The following is a 19,145-nucleotide window of genomic DNA, read 5'->3' on the forward strand; positions in this document are numbered from 1 at the left end:
GGGTCAGATAGAGGCAAGACAAAATCATTAAAAAGAAGAGTCATTTTGCCATTTATAACCTCACCAGATGAATTTCACACCCCAGGTTATATTAATTCCTGTAAAAATGTACGTAAATCGTCAACCTTGTTTAAAAAATATGATTCAAACATTGTTTTGGAATCAGACTGTCAATCTGACATTTCTGATTCTGAAATTTCTTTTCCATTTCTGCAATCTAAATGGGATAGAAGTAAAAATGTTGTTAAAGTTAGACTTCTTACACCTGTACAAACTAAGGTTAAAACACACGCTTCAATGGCAGTAAAAACTGCAGCTACTCATGACAATGAAGATGAAAATGATAGTGAAAACTTTGAAGATGACTATGACGATTCTGATGCTGATCCTACTTATGAACCAAATTCAGATTGTAAGTCAGATGTATCTTCTTCTTGTGAATTAGATATGCATAGTATCAGTGATGTGAAAACTACAGGACATGACAAGCCATGGATGAAATCTAGCATAAGCCCCAAAGATAAAGCTTGCCAATCAGCTGCTATCTGTCAAAGTAGTGATAATTGTCCCAATAGTATCATTGTTCCTGATCTGTCGGATTGTGACTGTGTCACCATTGTCATCAAAGTTTCATGGGAAAGAAAACAAGAATCATCAAAATACTGAGCTTTCTGCAGCTGAAATGAGCATAGAGTTTGTGAAGTCTTCAGAAAAAAGAAATCTGCCTAGTACATCATGTACTACAAAGAATCCTAAGAATGACATCCAAATCAGTTCTGTGAATCCTTCCTCGGTGCAGGTTCAAATAACAAATAATTCCAATAGGAAAAGAAAATGGGACAAATTTGCTTAGTATACTGTGTTTACTGCATGAACAAATATCCAAAGTTACCAAGGCATTTTGAGAATAAACACAGTACAGAGAAAGATGTTGTCTATGCATTAAGTTTCAGCAAGGGAAGTACCGAAAGGAAAATTTTATGGCAGAAACTGACAAATAAAGGCAACCATGCTCATAATGTTGAAATACTTAAAGATGGATATGGCTATCTCATACCATACAGAAGGCCATCATTTACAGTTCCTGTATCGCAGTATCTCCCTTGTCCTGAATGTTTGGGTTGGTTCATCAAAGCAGAACTGTATAAACACAATAAGATATGTCCTGTCAAACTGTTTGAAAATGCAACACCAAAAATAATTCCCCGAAGAATACAACAAGTAGCAGGAATGTTATTACCAAATAGTGATAATGTTACAGAGGGTATGGCAGACAGAGTGCTATCTAGAATGACTCGGGATGAAGTGGCAGTAATTGCAAGAAATGATGATCTTATCATAAAATTTGGATCCAGGGAATATATGAAAGTTGGTACAGAATCTGCAAAGATCCAGTATGTGAAGCAGAAAATGAGAGAACTTGCAAAACTTCTAATAGAACTTAGAAAGATCAGTAAGAAAAATGCATCCTCCCTAAAAGAATATATTCATCCTTCAAAGTTTGAAATCGTAATCCAGGCAACACAGCAGTTGGCAGACTATAACCTTGATGATAGAGTTCTTGGAAAACCTTCTCTTGCATTAAAGTTGGGTCACTCTCTGAAGAAATGTACTACAATCTGCATGGCTGAGGCAATCAAAAATGAAAACTCTACCTACGAATTAGCAGCTAAGAAATTCCTTAAATTGTGTGAGATACAGTGGGCACAGTCGATAAGTTCACATGCACTTAATACTATGAATGAAAGGAAGAGGAACATGCCAAAATTTCTTCCATTAGTTGAAGATGTTGTGAAGGTAAACATGTATCTGAAACAGACTGCCACTGATGCTTATAAAGATCTACAAGAAGATAAAACCACATCAACCTGGAAGAATTTGAATGAGATAACGTTAGCCCAATTGATTTTATTCAATAGGAGAAGGAGTGGGGAAATGGAAAGAATGCTTCTAGAAGATTTTAAAGAAGTACGAGGAGTCAATCAAGAAGCTGGTTCATCCTTGACAAGTTGGGAGCAAAATCTATGTCGTTTGATTGATAGAGTTGAAATAAAAGGCAAAAGAGGAAGAAATGTGCCTGTTCTATTAACCAAGGATCTCTGTAATCAGATAAAATTACTTATCGAAAAGAGAAAAGCTGTTGAAATCAATGTGGCAAATCCATACATTTTTGCGTGTTTACAAAACTCACTGCGCCCAGTACGTGCAACAGTATGCCTGAGAAAGTTTGTAACAAAATGTGGTATTGAACATGCTGAACGGTTCACCTCTACAAATTTAAGGAAACAAATTGCTACAATGTCACAAATCTTCAATTTGAAGGACAATGAGCAAGACATCCTTGCTGGATTTTTGGGACATGACATAAGAGTCCATCGAGAGTTTTACAGACTTCCACAGAATACATTACAAATTGCAAAGGTCAGCAGAATTCTGATGGCATTTGAGAAAGGAAATATTGGAGAATTCAAGAACAAAGGACTTGATGAAATAGAAATCAACATAGATGGTGAGTAATGTTTTATCCCATGATAAATTCTGCGTTTCACTCCTATGACACTCCAACTATTGTTTTTACTCAATCATCGTCACCCTCTTTAGTTGTATGTCAAATATGGAACTAGCATATAGGCTGGTCACCTTTCTCTAAATTGAAATGCCTGAATTTGTTGATGGAATTTCAATCAATGATTATGGGGAATTGCTACTAGTATCAAATATACACTAGCCAAAGATTATCAGTATTTGCTGACACTGTTAAAGATAACAAAAACAATGCCCCCTTACACATGATATGCCAGCAGAAAAACCTGAATGACTGATAGAATGAACAATCTAATGTGTATTGATATTAGGTTAGTATTTGGTAGAACACCAGAGAGTCTTCTACAACATGCCTTTCAAAAAATGGCAACATCGTAAATAGCATCTGACATTTACAGTATTAAGAACTTTCACTGCATCCAATATTCACAGTATTCAGAACATTGTTATTAAATCATGTACAGCATCCAATATTTACAGTATTCAGTACTTTTCTATTTCCTCTTGTTCAGCATCTGTCGGAACCTTCCTATTGCATCATGTTACCGCATCCAATATCTCCAATTTTCAGAACTATACTATTGCATCATGTACAGCATCCGACATTTACAGGGTATCGGAGGAGTCAATTTGTAATTTCCAGTCTGTTTGCTTATTTTTGTAATTGCTTCTTTTTGTCATTCCTACATCTAACCACATCCACCTGGATCGTTCATGCGCACATGTCACCCAGGACCCCGCTCCCCAAGCCGTGCATATATCATATGCCCCTTGGGCTGGAGCACCCTAGCATTACTCATCACCACCTGGGTCGTACTTGTTCAATGTAACCTCAAGCTTACTCCCCAAGCCGTGCATATTTCATATGCCCCTTGGGCTGGAGCATCCTGCCATATACTAATTTCCATATGGGTTATGCACGCTCATATGGAACCCTGGTGCCTACTCCCCAAGCTGTGCATATTTCATATGCCCCTTGGGCTGGAGTAACCTGGGTCGCACATGCGCACATGTCACCCAGGATCCTGCTCCCCAAGCCGCACATATTTCATATGCCCCTTGGGCCAGAGCATCCTTCCATCAACTAACTCAACCCACTACCCAATCCTTATTTCATGGGGGTCACTTCAGTCATGACATACTTGCCACTCCCTCAGTCTGGGCCAGGGATTTCATCCTGCCCCCCATTCAGTTTCTCAGTAGCCACTCTCCAGGCTACCCCTCACTTGCTCGGTCACCTTCACGGTCACGCACGACCTTGGTGGCACGGTGACCTTCATCCCCTGGGCAGCATAGTGACCTTCAGCTACAAGGTCACTTCGTGGCCTTGACGTTGATCTCACTTATGCCCTTGGCCCTGGTAAGTTAGACCATGGATGTACTACATCCATGGTTAGACTGAAGGGACCCCTTGCCCAATTTATAGTTTTATTAGAAATATGGTTTTTTGTAGAGTTAACTGTTTTTTATTATTGCATAATTAGTAAGTTTTTTGGTTTGTATGTGTTGATTTTGTATGTGCTTTTTTATTAAATGTAATTCAATTTATATCTTCTGTGTGCGGTGTGTCTTTACAAATTCAGGAAATAGTTTTTATCAATGACACTGAACAATCTTTGCAGTAGTTATGCTGTAATCTCTTTGAGCACTGTCTTAGGACGAGAATTGAAATAAGTCGTATGATATTTGTCATTTGGCTTACTAACTTTTCAAAATTGTGTGAATTATAGATGAATGTGAGAATGAAGACCTACTGAATATACTGGTAATATCATTGAAGATGAGGAATTTCAAGAAATGAATAATAATACAGATATAAATGGAAAACTACAAGACAAATGTATGCATATTGATGATGAAGATGTTTCTAAAGGTTTGTTCATATATTTAGTGTTCAGTTTAATTCACCATTTCCTAAGGCACTTGGTGTTCAGTATTTACATGCACTTAATACTATGAATGAAAGGAAGAGGAACATGCCAAAATTTCTTCCATTAGTTGAAGATGTTGTGAAGGTAAACATGTATCTGAAACAGACTGCCACTGATGCTTATAAAGATCTACAAGAAGATACAACCACATCAACCTGATAGAAAAAGTATTTATTGTAATAGGGTTTTTGAATGGTTTATGTTGTTTTACAGGTGATGTAGATACAATGAAAGTAGGGCCCTACTCGATAATGAAGAACAGTATATTGGACCTGGGCCATAAAAAACAGCTGTCAGATGATATTGTGAACTCTGCTATTTATATTGCCACAAGAGAGAAAAAGGTATTTATTTTATGTTGAAAGGTTCTGAACAGGTGGAATGGTGATGGCTGAATTGGGAAGCTGAGTTTAAGATTTAATTGCATATTAAAGATTTTGGTAAACTTTTACTTATTGCTGCTCAATGTAAAGAAATCTTGTTTTTCTTGTAGATATTCTGGTACAGGGTATCCCTGACCCTGACAGTGATAATTTGTTCGAAATCAATGTCACTTTCAATCAAACTTAAATTGGTATGATAACATATTTGGTTGTATTTTCCCCAATATTGCTTTTGTAATTTGATATTTGACTGGTTACCATTGGTATTTGTGTTATTTATTCTGTGTTTGTTTATGATGATTGTGGAGTGTGGGTCTCTCTGATTCTCTTTTCTGTCAACATAACAGCATGACAGATTAATGGAGGGGAGGGGAGGGGGGGTCTCTGATTCACAACTTCTTTGTTGACCTGACCTCAATGGGAATGCCTTAGATATATAATGATCATCAATGAGATTAAAAAAGTGTTTGTAACATTTGACACTCATTCATTTATAAGTCACTTGAGTAACTATACTAGAATATGTTAATAATTTGTGCTACTATTTAAAGATGCATTCTGATTGACCATTCTCTATGAAAGTTTGTCAGGTCTGTGTTGAGCATTCACAATCAGATGAAATGAATTTTATTTATTTAGATTGAGTTATTCATACACTGTTCATCACTTTCTGATGCTATCTGACGTGAATATTATGTAAAATACAGAGTAATATGTATTGAAATGTATTTTTTTCATTAGTGCATAATATCCAAAGTGTAGTGCACTTTAACAGTTTTTTAGTACTTATTTCCTCCATTGGTATCTGCTGTTATGCTTTGTTGCCACAGTTTATTTATTGCTTATCATTAAACATAATCTTCTTTATTTCATTGCTGACAATGTAATTTTATATTGTTTTCAGGCCATTCTTTTTTTTGACCACAATTTAATGACATCTATTTGTTTGAAGGGTGAAATGGCCAAACCAAAAAAGGTAATTATCATTTAATATTTTCCAGACTAGTCAGCTAGTGGAAATTTGTTTCTTCCATTTAGCAACAATTGTTACTAGTCATGTGTATTATTACTAATGCATACAATGTATTTACAGATAAATCTTTCCAAGTATGAGATGGTAATAGGTGCTATGTTTGAAGGTGGAGAAACAACTAATTCTGGCATAATAAATGGACATTGGACACTTGTGGTAAGTTGTAAAATAATGTAAATAATTCAGGCACTATTTTCAAATTTACAGTTGACTCTAAAATTCTTGTATAATTGTTTTCCATTTGCTTTGCATAAATCCATCAGTACTGAACAATTTTATTAGTCCCCGTTCGAATGAAGTCTGTGTGTTTGTGCGTCTGTGCATCCGTCCGGAGTCATATCTCAGAATCTCTTTGGACCGATTACGTTAATTCTTTGCATGTGCCTAGTATCTTATGTGGGACATATGCACATGCAGTGGTTCAGCGATTCGATTCAAAATGACCGACTAGCAGCCATCTTGTTTTTTGAAAATTTTGTATTTTGGACATGCTTTGTCAGTTGTCATTCAAACTTGACGCAATGATCCCGGGACCCGCCGTAGGCGGCAGTGTTTTCATTCGAGGTCAATTTTGGATCACCAGGTCATTCCTAAACGCGTAATTAGGACTGAGTCGAGAATCAATTTTGGGTGCCAGAAATCATCCAAAGACGTTTATTTGGGTATAATTTGCGCTTTCAAGACAAAGTTCAGGCTAATAAAATAAGATTGACGACGTTTTCCCATGAGAAAAAAGTTAATTATTTGTTGAAAAAGGCGGAGAAAAATTGATACGCAGAAATCGTGACGTTGACTCTACGCATACAATGCAGCATCATGGAAATTGTCTACAGTACACGTACACGCATCTTTCGATGACGTGATTATTTTGCCAGCCAGCCCAGGACGTAGTACAGACATTGTACTAAGGTAAGAGCCTTTGCCCTTTTCCCACAAATTTTAATATATTCTTAACAATTGCTTTACCTCTAAAACTCTGCACACCATGCTATGATCATTCAGTGTTTTGTACTAAACGACTCATCGCTTAGCAAAGCCAATTTTCAGGATTTATTGGCACATGATGTCATGAATCAGAGAAACTAATGACCAAAAATAAATATTGCATCGTATATAAATGATGACAGCGATTTACTAGGCCTATGGCCTGTGAACTCATATGATGTGTGTGCACGGTGCGACTAGTAACAATTACCACGGCCACAGTTGTCGCGATGCATCTCAATAAAATAGCATCTAAAACCAATTAAGGCCGATATGTGTAAATACTTGTACATTAATAGTCTAGTCTATGCAACCAGCAATAATGACATGCAAGAATGACATTGGCAAAATGATGACCTCGGATGTAGCCATGTCTAGGGGCATGGATATGATTTATAGTCTTTGCCCATTAATGTAATGTTATAATGTATATGAAGTATGTGATCATGATTAATCTTCATGATCATTTGTGACCACACCATTGATTATTCGGCATAGGCTACCACACACTATAATATTGAGCAGAAAGTCATGCAAGAAATTGCATTTGATTCACCACAGTGGCATGGCTGGCTGTATTCATTCTTACTTTTTCATGATCATTGTTTGGCTCACTACAAGTTTCTTGTGATTTAGGCGGATTTTTGTCACATGCAAGAAACAGCAAGAGCTGCAATGTGTACATCAGAGGGCTTTTATCATGCTTGTGATGTTGCTACTGTAGGTAAATGGCCACAGCAGGAATGTACATAACTGCCATTTATTAGGCAGAAACTGATAGGGGCCAATTCCTTGTGCTCACTACATACACATGTACATCAGTGAAGGTTTTTCTGTTGCCAGCTGCCATTTTTGAAATGGTGCCACCGATCAACAGTTCATGCCACTCACCTCAACCTTAAACAATGACATGTGTTGTCATTTGTTATTAAATCTATTTTTATGGAAATGAGTTACCTTTTTCTAAAATAAACAAAATTTGATAGTAATATCATCATGTAAAAAAAAAAAATGTTTAAAATGATTGTATTTGATATAGAATGAACATGTTGGGGGAAAAAATAAATCTAAAATAATAAAATCCCTGCCTAACTACCCAATAGTTTTTACTCTAATACTGGAAACACCAAATTTGTTTTTCATTGGCGTCATAATGGTTTGAGATCTTTTTAACATGATCCACATAAATAATGAGGGATGAACTGGGATTCTGTACAAACAGGTCCATGCATTTACATTCTATGTTTCTGGTTTGATGTTGACTCATTTACAGCCCTGTCATTGGTGATACAAGGAGTTTACTCCTTATAGCATGTGTGTGGGCTGTCTTATGCAAACCAACAATGCTGTTTTTGCACATGGTCAATTCACTCCGGTTATATGTCAGATGACACATTACCATTGCCAGATGACACATTACCATTGCCATGCGATAAATTCATTACTTTTACCGGTTCTATCAGTCTGATGGAATTGATATCATCATTGATAACTCTATGAAATACAATTACATTCCATATAGTCTCTTTGCACCTACTTTATTTCTTATTCATTCTGAATGGACAGTTGGATGAACATACAATAGCCTAAAAGTAAGGGGGTATATTTGTATAACATCCTGTAACTATGCATGATATGGGTCTATAATACTGTCTTGTAAACAGTTAACTACTGGTTTTGTACAGTTTATTGTTGCTGCACATATACTTATTGAAAACAACAAGATATTTTCGGCAATATGACTACTACCAAATTGGTCGGTGGTGATACCTATCATTTGGGTCTTCCGTCGACACTTATCTGCTTTTGCACCATGAGTCGTTCCATGCACATCATACCAGATTTAATCACGACACTCTGTTGACAACACTAATTTACCTCATTATAATGTGCATAACCTGTGTTTTCATTGAGAGGATGCTTGAATGCACGGTAGTGCTTTCAGCATCCTCTCACTAGTTATTTACAATGTGCCTCAAGATTTAATTTATGGAAAGTCCAATCATATCCAAAGCATTTCAACAATGTTCTTCCTATTGAACATTCTACTCAACACCTTACTCAAATCATTCATTACAATATATAATCCTTACCACTTGTTTTTTTATTTTCTTCCAGGCGAGATTAGTCAACCATCACCTGTATCTCCTATTGGTTCAACTTTTTACTTTATTCTTACTCGAATTTTTTTGTAAACTTGTTGTATATTGATGGTTAAGATAAAAAATAAAAACTTTATTTTTTCCTTGTTCATTACAGACGTTTATTCTATTCACACTATTTTTACATGGTTGTCTTCCAACTAGTCATGCTGAGTGATGTCTAATAGCAGCTGGCCAAATTACAATCGAGTGGTGGGTGGGTCACAGTCAAGTACAAATAAGCCATTCACTGCCAAAGAACAAAATAATATAATCATTTTTTCTGATCAAGTAGTTTAACCCTCTTGATTCAAATGACATAACCAAAAGACGTAAAACATCACCTACTTCCTATAACACACAACACCATGTTCACATAATTGTTCATACATGTATACATTGTCACAGCAAAATCAATTACATAAATTTACCAACAGCTCCAGCAAATCATCTGCCCATATTAACTATAGCCTCTTTTGTAATCCCTCTAATACTTATATTTTGTGTTTCAATTACATAATGTTAGTCCGAAAATGTTAGCTTCTATTATTTGAACACAATCCTATTATCAAGGTCACGTTTGTATTGCGCTGGTCCCACTAACTCTGGGTACATAGATTATACATGCTAGGATACATATCCATGATGATTTATTTTGCAATTGGATCAATTGAATTTTGCATCTTGTTTTTTTTTATGTGGTATCTTGGATGTGCTCTGTCAGTTTTCATTCAAATTTGACACATACATTTACTTTATACATGTTAGGATGCATGTCCATGACAATTTGTGACAGCCATTTGACCTTTTGGCCTTACTACTATATTTCCACAATTTATGTACCATTTTCATTCGTATTTGGCACATACATCATACATATCAGTGTGTTTCATAATCAGATCAAAGATGGCCGAATAACGGCTGTTTTTATTTTTGGCCATATTACTATTACATGGAACACATGTTTTGATGTAAATAAACAATCTGTTGTATACACCACTTGGAACTCAAGTTTCAAGGACACGCTCGCGACAACCGACAACCCCTCCGCTTCAATCCCTGTACTAGTACTTGATCTCTTATTGCTAAATAATGTCTGGTAAATGGGTTTTCTGCAGAAAGTATCATTAGTTGTTGCATTCCATCACAAATCTCCTGCTTATAGGAGTAGAGTATCCATGCTTGTTTGGGAGAAATTTCCTGAATAACGTCTTAACTCATAAATTTGAACTGCTCGCAACAAAAAAGTACTTTCATAGTGAATGTAGACAAAGTATGGTTTGCGAAACTTTTGAGGGTGTCATTCTTTTGGGTTTGTTTTCAGTGCTCCATTACTTGTGATTTCAGCTTCATTTACTAACTGCCTTGATTTGTGTTATTTTTATTCCAGACGTAATCATGTGATCACTGTATAACAAGAGAACTTCCACAGATAACCCTATACAGTCAGAAACTAAGAAAGCTTATTTACAGAGAGAACCTGATAAAGGTATTATAATTGATTGATTGTATTCCCTTCCTAAGCACAAAGTCATATATATTTTGCTCTCAGTTAAAAATTAATTTGTCTTGTGGTTTCTCCATTGCTTGCTATCATTAAGTCTTGAATACTAGACAGTTTTATTTCCATGCACTAAGTTCTTTTGAGACCTCTTTTGGTTTAATTACATTTTCTCTTGTGCTTAGGTGTGAGTGATGGGAAAAAGATGTGGACCACAGAAGAACGGACAATAGTTAAAAACTATTTTATGAGAAATATCAGAATGTTAAAAGTTCCTGGAAAGATTGAATGTACTAACTGTCTGAAAGAGAATCAAGTACTGGCCAGCAGGTCATGGAAAAACATAAAGTATTGTGTGTATAATCTGATAACAACATATAAAAGGCAATCAAAATCAAAACAGCATTATTCTTAACTCTGGCTACAGGTCTTCTGTATGCCAGTTGGTTGGGGGTGGGTTATCAAATATGTAATGCATGCAAGAATGAGTTTCATCTTTCTTACATGTGTCTTGAATGCTTCTGTTAGCATGTGCTTTCATATATGGTTATGGTCAAAACAAGTCAATTTATATTGATCCAGTATAAATTAATTTTGGTTTATGTGCTTGTCTAGATGCACTTCAAATAGAGCAGATAAATTTTCAATTATAGGTAATAACAGTATGCAAGATCAAACTTGTTTGCATATGAATAGATAAACTATGAACATAATTTCAAAGCTTCACAATATGATGAAACGTGGGCTCTAAAAGATGGTTATATCAGTTTCACAAACCTGTATCACATCTTGTTCAACACTTGTTGGGCACACAACCCATCCCATCAGGCAGCATTGCCATATTTTTAGTGTTTAAGTACGGATGGTTTCATTGTGTGCCCCTCATACATGTATATTAAAACCTGAATATTTGATAATTTGTTGTCGCCCCACCCCCTATCCATCATTGACATTTGCTGTGAAGATATCATTTACTTTATGTAACTATTGCTGATTTTTTTAATGTACATGTATTCAGTGTGTACCATTAAGAATAAAAAAAAAAGTATTCAAACAAATTTTATGTTCAGTAATGATTTATTATGTAGAGATTATGTTTTTGTTATGTTTGAAACATTCACTTTATATGTGTATAATTTGGAAATTTGAGAATGACTTCAGCCTTGGTAATATGCTAAAAAACAACAGTATTGACTTCTGTGTGAAGCATGTACTAATAAAGTGAGTATGAGGTTACCCTCTCTGTAATGAAAATGTTGGCTGCAATAAATGCAGTCACTTCCGTGTATGGAATATCAATGAACAAGTTGGCAACAATAAATACAGTCCCTTCATTACTTGGAGTATTTTGGTTTGGAAAAAATAAAGTCACTTAAATACACTGATTATCAATAGTTAACATTAATATATACAGTCACTTCATTGTGTGGAATATCAATGAATATTTTGCGAACACTAAATGCAATTATTTCATTGCATAGAATGTCAATGAATATTTTACGAACAATAATACAGTCATTTCATTGCATAGAATATCAATAAATATGAAATTAATATATACAGTCACTTCATTGCATGGAGAATATGAATGAATATTTTCAGTGGCAGATCTAGAGGGGAGATTCTTGGGGTCATCAGTGAATGCAGACATTTCATTGAATGAAATATCAATGAATATTTTGCATCAATAAATAAAGTCACTTCTTTGAATGGAGTATCAATGAAAATTTTGACATCAATAAATGCAATCAATTCATTGCATAGAATATCAATGAATAGTGGCAACAATATATACAGTCACTTCATTACATGGAATATAACAGGATTGTCTTGCAATAATCATTTCTAATCAAAAAGGAATATAGTGTAATTATTTCTGTTTTAGAAAAAAAACAATCCAAAAGTCATCGCCTTGAATGGTTTATGTTTGAAACGGTTACCTCTGCTTTAGATGAGCAGTGAAATATCTTGTTTATTTGCATGTTTTCCGAGGACTTGCAACAAGATTATGAGTGACACCCCCTGAAATTTCCTTGTCCTCGCAAAAAAATCAGTCCTCGGAATTTTGTCCTCTGTGGCATAGGAAAAACCAGGTCAGCAAAATTTTGAGATACTCTAAAAATGCGTAAACAGGGCATATCCTTAATAGATTTGATGATATGTTTTTTTAATTTTATGGCAGTAGGTACTGGGGAAAATGGTGTCCTCGTATGAGGGGTGCTGTTACCTAGTCCCCACAACATACAGCAATCCACGTATGTGTGTGTGTGAGTGTGTGTGTGTGTGTGTGTGTTCCACTGATATCTCAAGAACCGTATGTTGCTTTTTAAACTTGGTGTATAGATGCTCTGGGCTAATGTGCAGATTTGATCAGGTTTGAAATCCCTATTAATTACATGATTTGCATGATAATTAGCTAATTTTTAGCTGTTCCTTGACTGTTCCACTGATATCTAAAGAGCCATTCATTAGATTTTGATGAAATTTGGTACATAGATGCTCTGGACTAATGCACAGATGTGATTAGTTTTGGGTAAAAATCCATGCATGTAATTAACCTAATTTGCATAATGATTAGTCAGTTTTCAGCTTTTCCACTGATATCTCAAAAGTACTGGTCAGTTTTCTATCACTATAAAATACATGGAATGAATTGGTCTTGGAACAACAGACTAGCATTAATTTAAAATACTGACTGAAGGTTGTCATGAAATAAAACCTATTTTTTGTTGTTGCAATCACTTTTATTTAGACCAATTTTATTTAGTCTCTGTTCGGGCACAGAACTGTACCTTGGATATCCCTTGAAAAATTCTTTTCAAATTTTATACAACTTAGTACCCCACCAACATGTTCCTTTTTGCATTGATTTTGTGATGCGTCGACTCTTGCAGCCATTTTTTACCAAACCGCAAGGCATATTGTTCCTTGGGTTTCCTGTAACTGTCAGCCTTCTACACATCTATAAATTTAATTCTTATTCATTTTTTAGGGAGCAATCGGTGTTATGAGAGATTAAATTCACCAATACCAATCAGCCTAGAGCAAGTGAGTGTAATTATTTTGGATACATTAAGTTAATTACTTTTTCTGTGAATTTAATCTAATACTTGTGCAGAAGCAGATGCTGAAATGATATAGTGTGTGATGTAATTAGAATCCTCTCATTGGCCTGGTACTGAATACAAATGATGACACAGTGCATGGCATTTTTCATTGCCATTTCAGGATATAATCTTTCATTGAATTATTACTACATGCAGGAAAAAGATGTGTATACACTCGGGCAGTACAGGGTCACATCAACCTTTGCTACACATTGGTCAATACAAACACTGTACTGTCATCATGCATACTTATCACCCAAAAATAAAATAAAGGTGTTGTTCAGTGCTTCCGTGGTGTAGTGAGTAGTGTAGTAGTATAATTAGTCCCCGTTCGGACGAAGTGTGAAAACAGGGACTGATGATTCGGTCTCCATCCGCCCGTGTGTCCATGCGGAGTCATATCTCAGAATCCCTTGGACCGATTCCGTTCATTCTTTGCATGTGCCTCGTACCTTATGTGGGACATATGCACATGCAGTGGTTTAGCGATTCGATTCAAAATAGCAAACTGGCAGCCATCTTGTTTTTTGAAAATGTTGTATTTTGGACATGCTTTGTCAGTTGTCATTCAAACTTGGTACATAGATTATACATGTTAGGATACATGTCCATGACGATTTATTTCGCAATTGGATCAAAGATGGTCGACTGGCAGGCATCTTGTTTTTTTGTTTTTTTATGCGGTATCTTGGACGTGCTCTGTCAGTTTTCATTCAAATTTGGCACATACATGTACTTTATGTTAGGATCTGGTCAAGGATGGCCGATTGACAGCCATCTGACTTTTTGGCCTTACTACTATATTTCCATAATTTATGTACCATTTTCATTCGTATTTGGCACATACATCATACATATCAGTGTGTTTCATAATCATATCAAAGATGGCAGAATAACAGCTGTTTTTATTTTTGGTCATATTACTACTACATGGAACATGTGTTTTAATGTAAATAAACAATCTGTTGTATATGCCACTTGGAACTCAAGTTTCAAGGATACGCTTGCGTCGAACCCTCCGCTTTAATATGACGAGCACAATAAGAACTTTCAAAAATTTAACGGGGACTGTGTCATTTTCAATGACATGTTCAGTGTTCTATATAAATCAAACTGAAAATATTCACTCAAGTGGAGAAAGTTGTTTTCTTATTTTATATATATTTATCCCAACATGCAAATAACACTTCAAAAAATGGCATTAATTAAATTTGTGAACATATGTATGCAAAAAGAAAAATTGCAAGTACATTCAAAAAGTTCAAATAATTATGTAAATAAATTTATTTTTCTGTAGGTCGCCGGAAAAGGAAAAGAAAAGAAAAAGAATTATTCACAGAAGGAAAAAGGAGTGATGGGTAAATTGATGTACTTGACTATATAGACTATTAATTAGTGTTCTACTGATAACATTCAAACTTAACACACAGACCATGTATAATGACTCTCATATGCACATCAATTGTTAGTACCATTTGATTAAGTATGGCTGTCTGGTGGCCATTTTGGTCCTCAAAATTGCTAAATTCTGATACTGTGACTGTTCCTCAGAGATAAAACAGGGCAATTTCAATTAAAATTTGTATCATCGTCATGCATATTGGATTTCAGATTTCAATATTGAAATGGAAATGACTGACCGATGACCATTTTCTTTCATTTACATACTAATTCCTTACTAACATATTGGCTGATTCAGTTGAAAGTTTGAACATAAGTACTATACTCATGGTAATACCATAGATTGTGTTATTTTGATCAAATCAAGGGTCATTTTGTTAAAAATCTTGAAATCACAGACTGTAAATGTGTCCAGAATCATTTCTCTCAGATTAATAGGGCTTTGTATCAGGTTCATACATACTGTGTTACAGGTGCAGGTCATTTTAACAGTTGTTTCCCAAAGATGGCTTGCATGATTTTATACAATGTATTGATCTACATACTTATTTTGGTTCACATTAACATTTTTCAGTGATTCAACAAAAAATGTTTAGCTCATTACAGTACAACAATTAATCGCATTATAGTAATATTTTAACAAATCTACACCCGAAATTCTTGATTGTTGCTAGTGATGGAAACAGCATTAAATATTTATAATAATTAGATTGTGCTTTGTCAATGCTTGCTTGAATTATTTTCAACATTGGATTTTAAATTGCATACATTCGTGGTCAATTTTATTTTGAAGCCATATTATTGATAGTTTATTTTTTTAACTTCTTCAGGTCTATATGCGATGCCATTATTTGTTAAGCTTTAAGCATTCATCGTGCATAATTACTACATTTTGATATCTTTCCTTTTTTCAGTGCAAATGATGATTTTCTGGAATAGGGAAAACTAAGTGGTTTCAACAGTACATAAAGGTTTACTGTGACATCGTTTCAGCAATGATGGAACTGACAGAGGATGGTGACCTAACACAGGAAGTGAAGGATGCATTAGCCAATTGTGTGTGCTTAATGTACTGCCCAAAGGGTATCCATATAACATGACAGTGATGAAGATCTGTAAAAAGCATATCCTTAATAATATATATAGACCTATTAGGTCCTTCTATTTTCACCCTTATAATTAACAATACTCCATTCTTGCTATAACATGTATTATATAGTTATGTCACAAATATAGTCGTTTAAATTACATTGTTTGTTGCTTTTCTATTATTCTAGGCATTATTATGGGGCATTCATTAGGTTCCTTGACCCAGAAAACATAGTATTAGCCTATTTAACTATGTTTCTAGGTTGAATTGAAGGCGGAATATCGCAAATTATGTATTTTATGGCGGCCATTTTGAAAATCCAAGATGGTGGCCATTTAATCTCAACAAAATTTGAACGAAATTACATTCCTTAACATAGTGAAACTGACTAACTGTGTCACAACGTGTTCTATTTATTTCCAACGCGCGTGGTCGGCGCCTTTGATTGCGTTTATTCTGTATTTTTATTTTCGAAATGTATCACTGCTGCGTTTGTTTAGTCATGTCTCGCAACTGAAAGTTTAAGCTGTCTTTGTTTTGGCTGAAATCTATAGACATCAGGTTCCCTTTTTTACTTTAAGGATTGTAACTACTCTAGTTTTTATAAATTATCTGCAAGAAACTCATGAATTAATGAAGACATATTAGCATATTTTAAAGTGCCCAGCAGTGATACAATCTGGTTCTACTGACTTACCCAATTGTAGCTTACCTATTACATTGATAATATCCAAGTAGTCAAGTAAGTTAGAATGATCGAAGATCAAGCTAGTCACAGTAGTTCCTTATGATAATAATTTTTAACATACATGAAAAGATCCTGAAAATGAGTTCCCCATGAATTAGCAATATTTTCCTGCCCCGACATGTTCCAAACTTTCGCTGTTATCAGGGTATTGTAGACCTCACTTTAGACCACAACTTATTATCAATATTATTTGTTTTACATTTTTGTCAAAATCTATATTTAGCCTGTATTTTAGGCAAACCCTGAAACGCAGAATTCTGGAATCCGGAGTTGCATTTCTTAATATGTGCATTTAATTTCTCTTTCATGTTGGCAATAACATATTCAGTGTTCTGAATATTTTGAACAAACTGTTAAAGATGTTTGAAATGTGGATTTTTTTCTTTACATTTGCAGATATAAATAACACGCTTAGTTACCAATAACAAAAAAATTAGGCAACAATGACTCATGTGGATCTCCCAACAGAATTGTTTCATCAGATATTTCTCAACCCAATATGTTTTCCCCATCGCTCAGAAAATGTCTTCCAAAACAACTGAGGACACCTTATAAGGTACATAATTGTAATATCTGTCCTTAATAGTCCTCGCACATTAATTTGTTTCACGATCTAATTTAAGATGGCCGAATGGTGGCCATTTTTGTGCTAAACTATCATCAAAATCAAGCATTTATGGATGGATTTTATTCAAATTTGGTACATACGTTGGACATTATGGAACCTTGATGCATTTTATCATTTTATTTTTCAGATCCAATTCAAAACGGTCGACTGGCGGCCATTGTGTTCTAATGAGTGCAGTGTTAGTGCTGTATCTGTATCTCTGTCATGCTTTGACTGATTATGATCACATTTTATATATTCATTATAAATCATAACATAGATATATTGGTTTGACTATCTGATTCATTTTTGTGCTAAAAAATCATCAGAAATCAAGTATTTCTGGCATTCCATAACTCGATATTGGCGTTTATGGATGGATTTTGCACGTCATTTTATTTTTTTATTTTTAAATGAATGCACTTATCTTAAAGCCATATCTCTGATATGCTTGACTGATTATGTTCAAATTGTATATATTTGTTTACATCATGTTATATACATACATGTATTCAAAATGACCGACTGGTGGCCATTTTGTTTTAATTAATGTTGTTTAAGGGCAATATTTTTCAATACGCACAAGTACTCGTTTGACGATCAGATACAAGATGTCAATCATTTTAATGTTAAAAAATCATCATAATGAAGCATCATCTTCTGGATCTACACTCCTGACATGTTTACTATTATAATACTATAAACAAAACTATATATATCTTAAATTTGATAACTAACGGGGACTGCATGTATGGCTTGTTTATAAAAGAACAGCTCGGGTTTAGAGACAATTGCAAAACAATTAAACCTGGCACAGTACTAACACTTTTTAAAGAACTAGATACCGGATCAGCCCATGCTAACCGCGTCAGCTTTCAAAGAGTGAGAAACGTCGGGTGATTGTTTGAAATGTGTTTTGCAGAGGCCATGTAGTTTATGATATGTAAGAAGTTGTATGCAAGGACGTGGCGCGAAAACCGATAGCCAGGGAGCCAGACCTTGAAAAGTGCACAAAAAAGGTTGAACCTGACACCAGCTGCTATACTTTTTTCAACCCTACTTTCAGTTTCTATATGTATTGGGCTTTATGATGCATGATTTTCTATCGCATTTTCTATCTCTCTTTAAGAACGATTTTATGCCGAATGTGTGATAACATGGCCTAACACTACAACATCTGTGGAAGTTCTGCAGATGAATATATGAAATTTAGTATTGGTAACAAATATGTACCGGTAAGGTACATGTCAATTATTCGATTGAATGAATATGCTAATTAGCTATTTAATTATTCTAAACTGCTATTGAAAGAAAGCTACGCAGTTGCGAATGTGATTTGTGTACAACATGCTTGTATTTTAATCGGGTATTTTTCTCTTTAAGTAAATTGGTGTTAGCCAGAGTACTACCTTGTTCAGCTACTTGAAAAAAAAACAGTGAATAGGCAGTAAATAGTATTTTCCAATGACATAGATTCTTACTAATTACTTAGTAGGCTAGTGAAGTAAGTTTAGAAACAAGAGAAATGCATGCTAAATAATTAGTATAATAAATTGTGCATAACTAAGTGATGATGTTGTTATGAATTAGTTTTCGCGTATCTGTTGTCTGACTTATTTAGCTGATTACTTGTGAATGGCTGTGTTATATCTGTCATCATTTAGACTCATGCGAG

At 34.8% G+C, this 19,145-nt stretch overlaps 1 protein-coding gene across 1 annotated transcript; it reads left to right on the forward strand.

The window, feature by feature from the left end:
• The first annotated feature begins 870 nt into the window (after positions 1 to 870).
• On the forward strand, positions 871 to 13,567 carry LOC144348610 (uncharacterized). Its single transcript, XM_085495376.1, has 6 exons — positions 871 to 2,509; positions 4,325 to 4,417; positions 4,689 to 4,819; positions 5,763 to 5,834; positions 5,952 to 6,047; positions 13,510 to 13,567. Exons 1-6 carry the CDS (start codon positions 871 to 873, stop codon positions 13,534 to 13,536), a joined length of 2,058 nt encoding a protein of 685 aa, XP_085351502.1. The 3' UTR covers positions 13,537 to 13,567.
• Positions 13,568 to 19,145: the final 5,578 nt, after the last annotated feature.

Source organism: Saccoglossus kowalevskii, chromosome 21, assembly GCF_978046115.1.
Source record: "Saccoglossus kowalevskii chromosome 21, keSacKowa6.1, whole genome shotgun sequence".
Taxonomy (NCBI): Eukaryota; Metazoa; Hemichordata; class Enteropneusta; family Harrimaniidae; genus Saccoglossus; species Saccoglossus kowalevskii.